Genomic DNA, 13,735 nt, shown 5'->3' on the forward strand with positions numbered 1-13,735 from the left:
ACACAAGCGGGTTTTTTTTAACCTTTCTTTTTCTTTTTCTGTGGCTTTCTTCAACAACTACTTTGTATATTCCAATGTTATTTCTTAACAGCACCCAATGCTCCTCCAGCCGATATTTCAGGATACAACACTAGTTCCACCAGTATATTTGTTGACTGGGGCGATGTTCCACAGCCTGGTCGAAATGGCATTATACGAAGTTACACAGTTACCTACACAGCTTTAGAACCTAATGGCACAACAAACACTCAGTTTGTCCCTGCTCCAACAACTCAAGCAACACTAACAGGACTCAATGAATTCACCAACTACAGCATCACAGTGTTTGCCTCGACTTCAAAGGGACGTGGAAATATCAGTCAACCTATCATTGTCATCACAGATGAGGACAGTAAGTTGTGTAATACTAATTAAGATTAAATAAAATTGTGGATGGAAGGATGAAAATAATTCTCCTTAATATTTAAGAATTAAAAATAACATACCTTACCATAGTTCGATTTGTTAACTTAATAATACACACCTTAGAAAACTATTTTGAGGCTCACTTAGTGTCTTATTAGTTTACCGTGTTCTATATTACGCTTTGTTTCAAGCCCTACAATTTTCAACTTTAACTTTACCGCAGTTACCCGTAACGTTTCGAAAATAAGCCCCAGGGCTTATATTTTTCAAAGACCCTTTTTTGAGGGGCTTATTTATGGAGGGAAATTTACGTTAAAAAAACGATTCAGCTCGCTTATAGTTGGAAGGAAAATAATATTAGTAATTTGCACTTAGTTTTCACTGAAACACGCCTTCAGGACGTGGATCTTTTTAAAAATCAGCCATGCAGACGTAAAACACAACCGCAAATTACTTTATTGACAAACGCAATACTCAGTTCAAAGGTTAGGTAACGTCATTAATAAAGTACAGTACACTGTTCACACGATAAAATGAATCTTATCAAAAAGAAATCCATGCGAAGAGTGAAAAGTGAACTAGGCAAACAGCGATAAACTGTGACACTTTTTGCCTGTAATCATTTGGCACACGTAATATTTTTTGGCAAATGAAAAAATATATATATACATGTGTTGCTGCCCCTACACTGTGGAACAGCCTCTCAGCAAATATTCGGGAAATAACATCACTCAGCATTTTCAAGAAAAAACTTAAGACACATCTTTTTAATTTAGCTTACGATAAGTAACTTGTCTTAGGGGTGGGCTATTGTGTCTTTTTAGTATCAGGTTTTTTAGATATTTCTTATAATTCATTATAGTTTATTGTATTTAAATCTATATTTTTAAATTCATGTAAAGCGCTTTTGATCATTTTAATGTTAAAAGACGCTATATTAAGTGAATAAATTATTATTATTATTATTATTATTATTATTATTATTACTGTATCGTTTTTGCTTTGTTTTATTTTTCATTTAAGGCAAATTCCAAGTATAGGCCCCTTTTATATTCAGAGAGGCGATTTAACGGAAGGTTTTTTTGCAGTACGAGTGAGGGGCAGGGGGTGGTGGGGCGGTTATATTTGGGGGCGCTTATTTACGGAATTATACGGTAATAGTTATCTAACGTTTCTGTTTTCGGTTTAGTCAGTTCCATTATCTGTCTAAAAGTGAACCACCAAAATTCTAACTTGGAGATGAAGTTAAATGAAAGTTTCACTTCGTGAACATAGATGCCTAGCCTCTTATTAGCGTCCCACCTTCAATACTTTCCAATTTCTTAACTTTGATGTGTCTTTTGTAAAGCATTGCCAGAAATTAGGGACAAGATGGCGGTTGCGCGTGCGCACTAAGGCCACAATGGCTGCGAATTCGTATAAGAAAATGTATGCAGAAAAGGAAACTTTTTCAAATATATCGATTATGAGCTCACGGGTGTTCGGTGCACGACTCGAAACATGTTAAGTGCTGTGCAACCTTCGCATCTGGGTTAAAAATAGCTAATTAGAAGTAGGTTTACTTACTTCCCGAAGTGGCCACTTTTATCTCTCGTTGTACGCTCCATTTCTCCATACATTGTCTTAAAATCTTGCCGAAGTCATGCGAAATACTCGTCGATTAGAGGATAAACCCTTCACTGAAGTAAATTTGCACAACTCGATATCACTTCTGCGATGGAAGATGTTTCCAAAACAGTCGTTAAAAGGACGATTTTTGCACTGGAAAATACTTCCAAAGGCGCATTATTTCCCGCAGTTTTCCATCTGTAGTCCAGTAATGGACGCCATGGTTGCGAATGACTTATTTCGGTCGGACAAAGCTTCACAACTCCAAACCTCACCGAATCGCCATTTTGGTTGTTGCTACAACTCCAGAGATGCTTCACGGGATATAAACTAGGTTCCAGGCATTCAAAAATCCTCGATTAGCCTACCAGGCTTGGTTTTAAAACAAAATTGTCACGAAAATGTCACGAAAATGTCACGAAAGGTACAGCCGCGTACTGTTTTGTTGCTATCAGTCGCTCGGCCGAGTATAAACCTCACATTTTCTTGCAAGGTGTTTCATTCCAGCTTTTTTCTTCGTAAAACAGATCCACAGAGCTCAAATTTTTTAAAAAATCGCAGGGGATACGCTTTCCCTGACTACGATCGTTTTTGTCCGCCATTTTGGAAATGAGATTCCGCTGACAATTAATCACGGGCGCGAAATATCCACTATTTCTGACAATGGAAATAACCTCAACGGACACCAGTAAAACTGAGGGAATAATTAAACTGTTGTTAAGTATAGATTTCTCTTTTTGACTTATCGTTCTCCTTTTTTTCGACAGCGCCCAATGCTCCACCTTCTGCCATCCAGGGATACAACACTAGCTCCACCAGTATATTTGTTGACTGGGGTGATGTTCCACAGTCTGATCGAAATGGCATTATACGAAGTTACACAGTTACCTACACAGCATTAGAACCTAATGGCACAACAAAGACTCAGTTTGTCCCTGCTTCAACAACTCAAGCAACATTGACAGGACTCAATGAATACACCAACTACAGCATCACAGTGTTCGCCTCGACTTCAAAGGGACCTGGAAATATCAGTGAACCTGAAATTGTCATCACAGATGAGGACAGTAAGTTGTGTAATACTAATTAAGATTAAATAAAATTGTGGATGAAGGGATGAAAATAATTCTCCTTAATATTTAAGAATTAAAAATAACATACCTTACCATAGTTCGATTTGTTAACTTAATAATACACACCTTAGAAAACTATTTTGAGGCTCACTTAATGTCTTATTAGTTTACCGTGTTCTATATTACGCTTTGTTTCAAGCCCTACAATTTTCAACTTTAACTTTACCGCAGTTACCCACTACATTCCGAAAATAAGCCCCGGGGCTTATATTTTTCAAAAACCCTTTTTGAGGGGCTTATTTATGAAGGGAAATCATACGGAGGGAAATTTGCGTTAAAAAATCGATTGAGCTAGCTTATAGTTGGAAGGAAATTTATATCAGTAATTTGCACTAAGTTTCCACTGAAACACGCCTTCAGGACGTGGATCTTTTTAAAAATCAGCCGTGCAAACGTAAAACACAACCGCAAATTACTTTACTGACAAACGCAATACTCAGTTCAAAGGTTAGGTAACGTCATTAATAATGTACAGTACACTGTTCACACGATAAAATGAATTTTAACAAAAAGAAATCCATGCCAAGAGTGAAAAGTGAACTAGGCAAACAGCGATAAACTGTGACACTTTTTGCCTGTAATCATTTGGCACACGCAATACTTTTTCGCAAATGAAAAAAAAAAATATATATATATACATGTGTTGCTGCCCCTACTCTGTGGAGCAGCCTTCCAGCAAATATTTGGGAAATAACATCACTCAGCATGTTTAAGAAAAAACTTAAGACACATCTTTTTAATTTAGCTTACGATGAGTAACTTTTCTAAGGGGTGGGCTATTGTGTATTTTTAGTGTTAGGTTTTATAGATATTTCTTATAATTCATTATTGTTATTGTATTTTAATCAATATTTTGAAATTCATGTTAAGCGCTTTTGATCATTTTAATGTTAAAAGGCGCTCTATTAAGTGAATAAATTATTATTGTTATTATTATTATTATTATTATTATTATTATTATTATTATTATTATTATTGTATCGTTTTTGGTTTGTTTTATTTTTCATTTAAGGGCAATTTCCAAATATAAGCCCCTTTTATATTCAGAGAGGCGATTTAACAGAAGGTTTTTTTTTGCAGTACGAGTGAGGGGGAGGGGTGGTGGTGGGGGGGGGGGGGGGCGGTTATATTTGAAGGCGCTTATTTACGGAATTATATGGTAATAGTTATCTAACGTTTCTTTTCGGTTTAGTCAGTTCCACTATCTGTCTAAAAATGAGCCAGCAAAATTCTAACTTGGAGATGAAGTTAATGAAAGCTTCACTTCGTAAACATAGATGCCTAGCCTGTTATTCGCGTCCCGCGTTCAATACTTTTCAATTTCTTAACTTTAATGTGTCTTTTGTAAAGAAATAACCTCAAGGGATACCAGTAAAACTGAGGGAATAATTAAACTGTTGTTAAATATAGATTTCTCTTTTTGACTTATCATTCTCCTTTTTTTCGACAGCGCCCAATGCTCCACCTTCTGCCATCCAGGGATACAACACTAGCTCCACCAGTATATTTGTTGACTGGGGTGATGTTCCACAGCCTGATCAAAATGGTATTATACGAAGTTACACAGTTACCTACACAGCTTTAGAACCTAATGGCAAAACAGAGACTCAGTTTGTTCTTGCTCCAACAACTCAAGCAACACTAACAGGACTCAATGAATACACCAACTACAGCATCACAGTGTTTGCCTCGACTTCAAAGGGACCTGGAAATATCAGTGAACCTATTATTGTCATCACAGATGAGGACAGTAAGTTAATTCTAAGGGGCCTTTTATGAGTAAATTCAATTAACAATACCTAATGATCAATTAGTAAAAGGCAATTTACCAACTCCCTCGACTGGCTTGGTAAATAAAGAAATGCTGTATGTGTTTGAGTTCGATAAGCACTAACCCTTGTAAAGCGCTCCCTCGCTTGTCCAGGCGAGCAACTCCTAATCTCCTTTTCCATTAACATTGAAGAAATCCCAAAAATCCTCGTTTCTTTTCTGAACTGTATAGAATGGTAACTCAAACAGAGATAAACAAACTGAATTCACAGCCTTTTTTAAAAAACGTCTGGCCATCTCTCACATCTTATCTTTGTTTGCTATTAAAAGTGGCAACAAGATTAACAAATCTTACCAGGATACCATTTATCTACTTAATGATAAACACCATACAAAACGGTTTTGAGGCGCACTGAGTGTCTGAAACCGCGTTCTACATTAGCCTTTGTTTAAATAACCAGCCACACGACTTTCAACTTTACCTTTTTAAATACCGAAATCAATGAATGAAAGTACTATCTAATGTTCATTTTCGGTGTTGTCAGTTCAACTATCTGTCTTAACCTGAGCCTGCAGGATTTTAACTTGGAGATGTAGTTAAATGAAAGTTTGATTTCCCTACCATAGATGCCTAGGTGCTTGTCCTTGTGTCGCGTTCGATTCTCTCCTATTCTTAAACTTAAAATGCATCTTTTTGTGAAAAAATATCCTCAAGGAACAGGAGCATAACTGTAAAGGAAATATTGATAAGAAACACTCTAAATTCTCAACCGAGTGACAGGAAAGACTGATGACGAGTATTTTCATTCTTATGGTTTAGTTTATGTAACCTCCCCAAACGACATGCATGATTAAAAGGCAAAGCATTAAGGTACTTTCAAATTGTAATCATGGTAAAGAAATCAAACAAACAAAATTTGGCTGCGATTTACAAACAGCTGCAACCTCTTTAATAAATGACGGTCACAGTCACTAATGCTGTTGAACTCTTTGCCCTTTAATCCTTTAATATAATGCCATTACACCCGCTGTATATACTAGCTTAAACAAAGACCACAGTATATTTTCTAATCTTGTCCCTAAGCATATCATCGCAATGCCCATTTCCTTTCCATGCTCATAGTTTTGAAAAACTTTGATTTCGCAAATATTGTATGCTATACGCGTCTTAGTTGCGTGTGTTCTATAATGACTTATATCTGATACAGTTTTCTTTTTCTTTATTGAGTTGCTACTTAATAAAGATTTATGTTTGTGACTTTATGTTCTCTTTTAATCGACAGTACCCAATGCTCCACCTTCTGCCATCCAAGGATACAACACTAGCTCCACCAGTATATTATTTGACTGGGGTGATGTTCCACAGCCTGATCAAAATGGCATTATACGAAGTTACACAGTTACCTATACAGCTTTAGAACCTAATGGCAAAACAGAGACTCAGTTTGTCCCTGCTCCAACAACTCAAGCAACCCTGACAAGACTCAAGGAATACACCAACTACAGCATCACAGTGTTTGCCTCGACTTCAAAGGGACCCGGAAATATCAGTGAACCTATCATTGTCATCACAGATGAGGACAGTAAGTTAATTCTAAGGGGCCTTTTACGAGTAGATTCAACTAACAATACCTAATGATCAATTATTAAAGGGAAATTGAACAACTTTCTCAACTGGCTTGGTAAATAAAGAAATGCTGTATGTATTTGAATTTAATAAGCACTGACAATTGTAAAGCGCTCACTCCCTTGGCCAAGCGAGCAACTCATACTCTATCCTCGGAGACCCAGGGGCAGTCAGTCGGGTCGGGAAAAAAGGCGGGACGAAAGTTTTTAAGTAATGGTGGAAGAGCCCCCGGGTACTGACTGTCACCGAACTATTTCCAAAAATTCAAGCGGATACCGGCTCCTGATTGGGCACAAAAAATGCTTTGTATTATTGTTCCCAATCGGCGAACAGTTTCTCCTGAGTTCGTTTCGTGAGTTCGTACAAGACGGCTATTGTCTCGCCACACTTACCCGGTTCGTTACCAAGCTTGTGCGTACAACTGAAGGGAGACTTTTATTTTATACTTTTCTAACCAGAAACAAAGGAACTACCGATGAGTCGAAAAAACGTTTGGGTTAATATCAGCAAGGGCAATTGAATTTGCCCCGAGAATATTCTGTTTTTTACGGATCACAATTAGATGCGGCGGTGATGAGAAAGTCAAATAAGTAATAGCTTGACAAGGCAACACAACAACTTTGCACGTGCATCACGCTTTTGTACATTTGTTTGCCGTCAACTGCACGACTACCCGTGAAAATGCCTAATTTCACGTTTTGTGAAGGACGTAAACAAGCAATAACAAAATTCATTCTCTTCATGAACTTGGATATGGTTGATAACAATTCAGCTCCAGAAGAGTTCGCTTGCATTTGACAAAGTAAGCGAGTTGGATCAGATGGGGATTTTAAATCAAACTGACAGTTTCCTGACTGCGTGCATTTCTTTGGTGCATGAGCTAGACAAGCCGTGATCGAGACGATAGCCGTCACGTACACGAAAAAAACTCATTGAGATGTGTTCGCCGATTGGGCACAATATACAAAGCATTTTTTGTTCCCAATCAGAAGCCGGCATCCGCTTGAATTTTTGGAAATGGTCCGGTGTGTTCCCTGGCCAATCAGGAGATCGAACTTGTTTAGTTCTGTATAAAAAACTTGTTATATGTTTTGCTCAGCCCTTCCAGATATTGTGATCAGCCCGTACTGGCATCCCTTTGACGTTTAGTTGAAAAAGATTTCCCACCACCTCCTCGGACTCTGACCTGCCACTGTTTACATCTTATAGGTTTATCTTCTTTAGTTTGTCGTTAGTATTTGCTAATTTTTGGCGGATTTTTGTTTCCACCTTTCCCGAAGAGATGTTGATTATTTATTTAGTTATTTTTTTTCCTTTTTTTCTTTTTTATCTTTGGTTTCAATTAAAAACTTCAAGCTCTTGGCCATTTATCCCAAATAGTTGAGATTCTTGCTTGGGTCATCTCTTCAGCGAACCAGTGCGCAACCACACGGAGCTCTCGATCGCTTTCGTCAATTCGGTTTGGGAATTCTCTATTTTCCAATTGCCCATAATACACTCTGTTTGCCCCCCAAATTCTGCATAAACCATTGTTTTTAAATGCTCCTGGGAGTATTGCATTTTCCCAAGAGCATTTTAAGACAATAAGTTATGCAAAATTTGGGGGGCAAACAGAGTGTATTATGGGCAATTGGAAAATAGTCAATTAAGAATTTGTTCATGCTTAGCGTGCGTATATCGAGTTATGGGATGGATGCACGCGGGAAGTTTGGAGAGCACGAAAGATGCGTAAGAGTTGCACGAGGCGACAGCCGAGTGCAACTCTAGGTTCTTGAGTGCTCTCCAAACTTCCCAAGTGCATCCATAACTCGATATACGCACAGCTAAAAGCATGAGCAAATTCTTTTATAACATAGCTGACAATAATGCTTGCTTTTTGATCAACTGCAAAATTCTCGCAACGCGCGACGTAATAACAAACGGTTCTATTTGCTGATTACGAACACGCCAGGATCGTTTACTTTGGATGAAAATATTCTTTCTGTAAAAGTGAGAAAGAAAATTTGCTTCCTTATTCGTTAACGCTCAATGGAAACTAAGCAGAAACAAAGGTACAAGAGTCTTAAAGTTCACCTAAAGTTAAAATACTAACATGTTCGTAAGAAGTCGTGGAGTATGGTTTGGATTTGCTGAAAAGATGTTTACGTCTTGCTCGGCAAAATCCAGAAAACATGTTTTTGGCGAAGACGACTGTCATCCTTCTTTAAACTTACATTCATTTATGAACGTTGGCTGGTCATTACGAGAGAAGACCTGGTAGCAGTTGTTTTTGTGAGTAATAAATTTATGTCTTCTTGTGTAATTTGTGTTGTTATTGCGAGAGAAATTTTCCTGCTTCAGTCGGATTGTCTGGAGATAACAAAAGTGCATAACAAGTTTAAAAACAACAATAAAAACGGAAATTTTACCTTTAAATGTTGTTGATGACCAGTTGGTGTCTGTTCTGTTGTCAGCGAGTGTCTTTCGGCCAAAATTTGCTACAGCTGGTCTTCCGACAAATTTTGCGAAACGCACTGCAACTTGCGAGTTTTTTTTTAATTCGGCTTTATTTTTGCTGCTTGTTGGATCAGGACCTAAATGGTCAAAGCCTATAGAAAAATTGGGCAGTTCTTCGCTGGTTTCTTCCATATTTTAAAGAGAAGGAAAACTGCACTGCATTTTAAAAGACGACAACTTTACAGCCAGGTAAAAAAAAAAATGCTCACGTCATCTTATTTAGGCACGGGCGTGCGTAAATAAAGATTTTGTTCATAGCGGCTCAATAGGACTTATATAGGGCAAGCACGCGCGCTATGTTATAAGACTCGCTATACAATGAAAGTTTCAGTTCCCTTGCACAGATGCATAGGTACTTGTTCTTGTCTCGGGTTCAGTTCTCCCTATTTTTAAACTTAAAGTGCATCTTTCTGTGAAGAAATATCCTCAAGGAAGAGGAGCATAACTGGAAAAGAAAAATATTGATAAGGTATACTCTAAGTCCCCAAGCGAGTGATCGGAAAGACTGATGACGGGTATTTCATTCTTATGGTATAGTTTATGCATCCTTCCCAAACGACATGCATGATTGAAGAGCAAAACATTTATTCATGGTACCTTGTTATCATGGTAAAGAAACCAAACAAACAAAATTTGGCCGCGATATACGAACAGCTGCATTTTTTTTATATATAAATAACGGTCACGGTCACTAATGCTGTTAAAGTCTTTGTCCTTTCATAGCGGAGCTCTAAGCTCGCGTGCGGAGCCCCATAGCTCAGCAAATCTACCCATCCGAGAAAATTTGGTAATCACGTGACCGTAAACCGCCCGAGCGACCAACCGATCGTCCGCCCGCACCACAGGCATACCAATGTAAAATAACTCAACCAGCAGGTATGGCAAACCAAATGCAACTCGAGGTTATTTTGGCGGCAAATTGCATACCCACCCGTGTCTTCTAAAGCAGAGACTACTAAAGAGTCAATAAAGACGAAAACGGAAAGCGAAAATTGTTTCTGTATCCGTGGTGTCTAAAGTATTAAGCTTAGATTAATTGTCATGTCCACAAATTTGGAATATAGAGCAAGAGAAAGACAGAGAAAAAGAGGAATTGGGCGGCAGGCCTGCGAAGCTCAAAGAGAAAAAAAAGGAGACATTTTTTTGTTGGAAGGACAACGTGAAAATTTTGTAGCGGCGGTGACAAAATGAGAAATGCTAGCGGCCACCAATGTAGGGTGAAAATAAGCGGTAGTGAAAAAAAAGTGAACGAGAAAACCTACGACATTTCCTCCATAAAACGTGTAACTAAGAAGTTTCTGGAAGTTTCACGTTGTAGTCGTGCAAAACAACGGCAAAGAAATGTACCAAAAAAGTGTCTGCAGGTGCAAAGTTGCTTTTTTGCTAATAAGACCTATTGTTGTTTTTCAGCGTTCTCCGGCGTTGCCTTCGCCGCTTAGCATTACACGATTTTACATTTTGTTTGAACAAACTTTAAATATTATCGAGATCTTCGCTTTTAGCCCTGGCTAAATCTATATATTAGAATTCCATTACACCCGCTGTATATACAACCTTAAACAAAGACCACAACATCTTTTCTACGCTTGTCCTTAAGTATACCATGCAATGGCCATTTTCTTCTTATCTTCATGCTTTTGTAAAACTTTGATTTCACAAGTATTGCACACTATGAGCATCCTATTTGTATGGGTTTTATAGTGACTCCTACCCGATTAAACTTTCTTGTTCTTTAATGTTGAATTGTTCCCTAATAAAGATTTTTTTTTGTGTGAGACTAATTATTCCCCTTTTTTCGGACAGTACCCAATGCTCCACCTTCTGCCATCCAAGGATACAACACTAGCTCCACCAGTATATACGTTGACTGGGGTGATGTTCCACAGCCTAATCAAAATGGCATTATACGAAGTTATACAGTTACCTATACAGCTTTAGAACCTAATGGCAAAACAGAGACTCAGTTTGTCCCTGCTCCAACAACTCAAGCAACACTGAGAGGGCTCAATGAATACACCAACTACAGCATCACAGTGTTTGCCTCGACTTCAAAGGGACCTGGAAATATCAGTGAACCTATCATTGTCATCACAGATGAGGACAGTAAGTTAATTCTAAGGAGCCTTTTATGATTAAATCAATTAACAATACCTAATAATTAATTAGTAAATGGAAATTGACCAACCTCTTCGACTGGCTTGGTAAATAAAGAAATGCTGTATGTGTTTGAATTTAATAAGCACTGACCCTTGAAAAGCGCTTACTCCCTTGGCCAAGCGAGCAACTCCAAGTCCCCTTTTCCGTTAACATTGAAGATATCCCAAAAACCTTCCTTTCTTTTCTGATCTGTTTATAGAATGGTTACTCAATCAGAGATAAACAAATTGAGTTCACAGCCCCTTTTTAAAAATCTGGCCATCTCTCAAATCTTATCCTTCTCTGCTCTCAAAAGTGGCAAGAAGACTAACAAACCATTTATGAATTAATGATACACACCACAGAAAGCGATTTTGAGGTGTAGTGAGTGTCTTAAACCGCGTTCTATGTTAGACTTTGTTTAAATAACCGGTCCCACGACTTTCAACTTTACGTTTTTAAATACCGAAATCAATGAATCAATATTCTATCTAATGTTCATTTTCGGTGTTGCCAGTTCAATAATCTGTTGCCTGCGGGATTTTAAGTTGGAGATGTAGTTAAAACAAACATTTTAATGAGCAGATGGCATCATAATGTCGTTTTATTTCAAGGCTTTTCCCTTCTCTTAGTAGTGTGCAGGCGGTTTTTCCCTGGCCAATCAGGAGATCGAACTTGTTTAGTTCTGTATAAAAGACTTGTTATATGTTTTGCGCGGCCCTCCCAGATATTGTGATCAGCCCGTACTGGCATCCCTTTGACGTTTAGTTGAAAAAAATTTCCCACCACGTCCCCGGACTCTGACCTGCTACTGTTTACATCTTATAGTTTTATCTTCTTTAGTTTGTCGTTAGTATTTGCTAATTTTTGGCGGAATTTTGTTTCCACCTTTCCCGAAGAGATGTTGGTTAGTGTTTTTTTTTTTTTTTTTTTTTTTGTTTTATCATTGGTTTCAATTAAAAACTTCAAGCTCTTGGCCATTTATCCAAAACAGTTGAGATTCTTGCTTGGGTCATCTCTTCAACGAACCAGTGCGTAGCCACGCGGAACTCTCGATCGTTTCCGTAAATTCGGTTTAGGAAGACTCGCTATACAATGAAAGTTTCAGTTCCCTTGCACAGATGCGTACATACTTGTTCTTGTCTCAGGTTCAATTCTCCCCATTTTTACTGCGCTGCCTGTGCGGCCCAGTCATAAAATGGGCTTTCGGTCGTCGGTGTCAAAAAGTGGGCTCCCGGGGGAGGGTAGACACGAGGGTCTGGTACCGAGAAACGATGTTTTCACAAATGGTCTCATATGAGTTTCTCTTGCACGGAGCCCTGCACGGATACTTTTTGTACCTTGTCTGCGCTCCCCCTGAAAAACCCACAAGGCGTTGCGAACCTAAAGAAGGCTATTTGCGTTGTTCGAAGCGATTCGACCATTGGAGTCACTCTATAATTTTTTTATTGTTCGAGTTTAAGTCAGTTAGATGATGTTGGCGCTGGGAAACTCAGAGAAATACTCGCGTTGAATTCAAACCGACACGCCGTTCACGGTAAGTTCACACTAGAAGACTGAAAAGATGACTGTGAGCGTCAGGTTTGGAACGCCGTGGCCGCTTCGTGAGCTATCGATCGATGTAGTACATGAGCAATTGAGAAGCACAATTTATGAGCAAAGTATTTCACCAGTTGACGACACTATGGCTGAAGACTTGATTGTAAGCCGTCATAGTCAGTGAAGCGAACAACTCAGTTGCCTGATGTGACGCACGTCCATGAGCGAGGGACGTGACAACTTTGCCATGTTAGAAGACTGGCTTTTCCTTTAAATATTTCCTTCTATTTAATGCAACACACGCCACTTTGGAGGTCTAAATTTCGGATACTGAGGATAAAGAAGACACGGACATAAACAGGAACTCTGAGAATTTCGCACACAAGTTTAAAGCTTCTCCGGGACATCCCATCCGGGAGCTTCACAGAGAGCGACTTGAGGAAAATAGAAGCTATTACTGACAAGGTTTGGTGACTGAGTAGAGCATACAAGTGTAGCCCACGTCGAGGTTTCAGGGGGTTTGCTTTTGTTTGTATCTGTATCTTGCTAAGCTTTTATCATCAAATTTGTACAATATCTTGTGATCACAATTCTGTGTTTTCGCCCATTCAGCAAGCACGCTATATTGATGTCAGCATTAGCGAGTTTCAGAAACTTGCCTTTGAAAATTTTCAGCTCTCGTGATGTTTCTTGATATTTCTTTTACCATTTTATGGAGATGTCAACTGAAGTCACCGCAAAATGGAAACTTAAAAAAGCGTATAATCCATTTATCTCGAAATATAACACACATGACTTATACGACCTTTATTTTCTTTAAGGTGTTTTGAATACGAACCGGGCAAAAACAGCATTAATATAAATGAACCATAGGATTTTAACTAATATAAGGGTCAATTATTGTGCATTGAGATGAATCGCTTGAAAAGAGAGACTTCGCTTGAAGATGTGATCATAAGTAAGCAAAGGCATAATAGTGCGTCACGTTCAGTCTTTTTAATATCCAAGGAGTCACTGTGAA

The 13,735-nt window shown here is 38.4% G+C and overlaps 1 protein-coding gene across 1 annotated transcript in view; it reads left to right on the forward strand.

The window, feature by feature from the left end:
* The window catches only part of LOC140953667 (tyrosine-protein phosphatase Lar-like), an 88,795-nt gene that overhangs the window by 31,200 nt on the left and 43,860 nt on the right, over positions 1-13,735 (forward strand). Inside the window, exons 14-18 of the mRNA XM_073403079.1 lie at positions 92-391; positions 2,781-3,080; positions 4,597-4,896; positions 6,200-6,499; positions 10,843-11,142. Of these exons, the coding sequence (XP_073259180.1) occupies positions 92-391; positions 2,781-3,080; positions 4,597-4,896; positions 6,200-6,499; positions 10,843-11,142 (1,500 nt within the window). The remainder of the gene's footprint in view (positions 1-91; positions 392-2,780; positions 3,081-4,596; positions 4,897-6,199; positions 6,500-10,842; positions 11,143-13,735) is intronic.

The sequence above is a fragment of the Porites lutea genome, chromosome 12 (genome assembly GCF_958299795.1).
Source record: "Porites lutea chromosome 12, jaPorLute2.1, whole genome shotgun sequence".
In the NCBI taxonomy this organism is placed as follows: Eukaryota; Metazoa; Cnidaria; class Anthozoa; order Scleractinia; family Poritidae; genus Porites; species Porites lutea.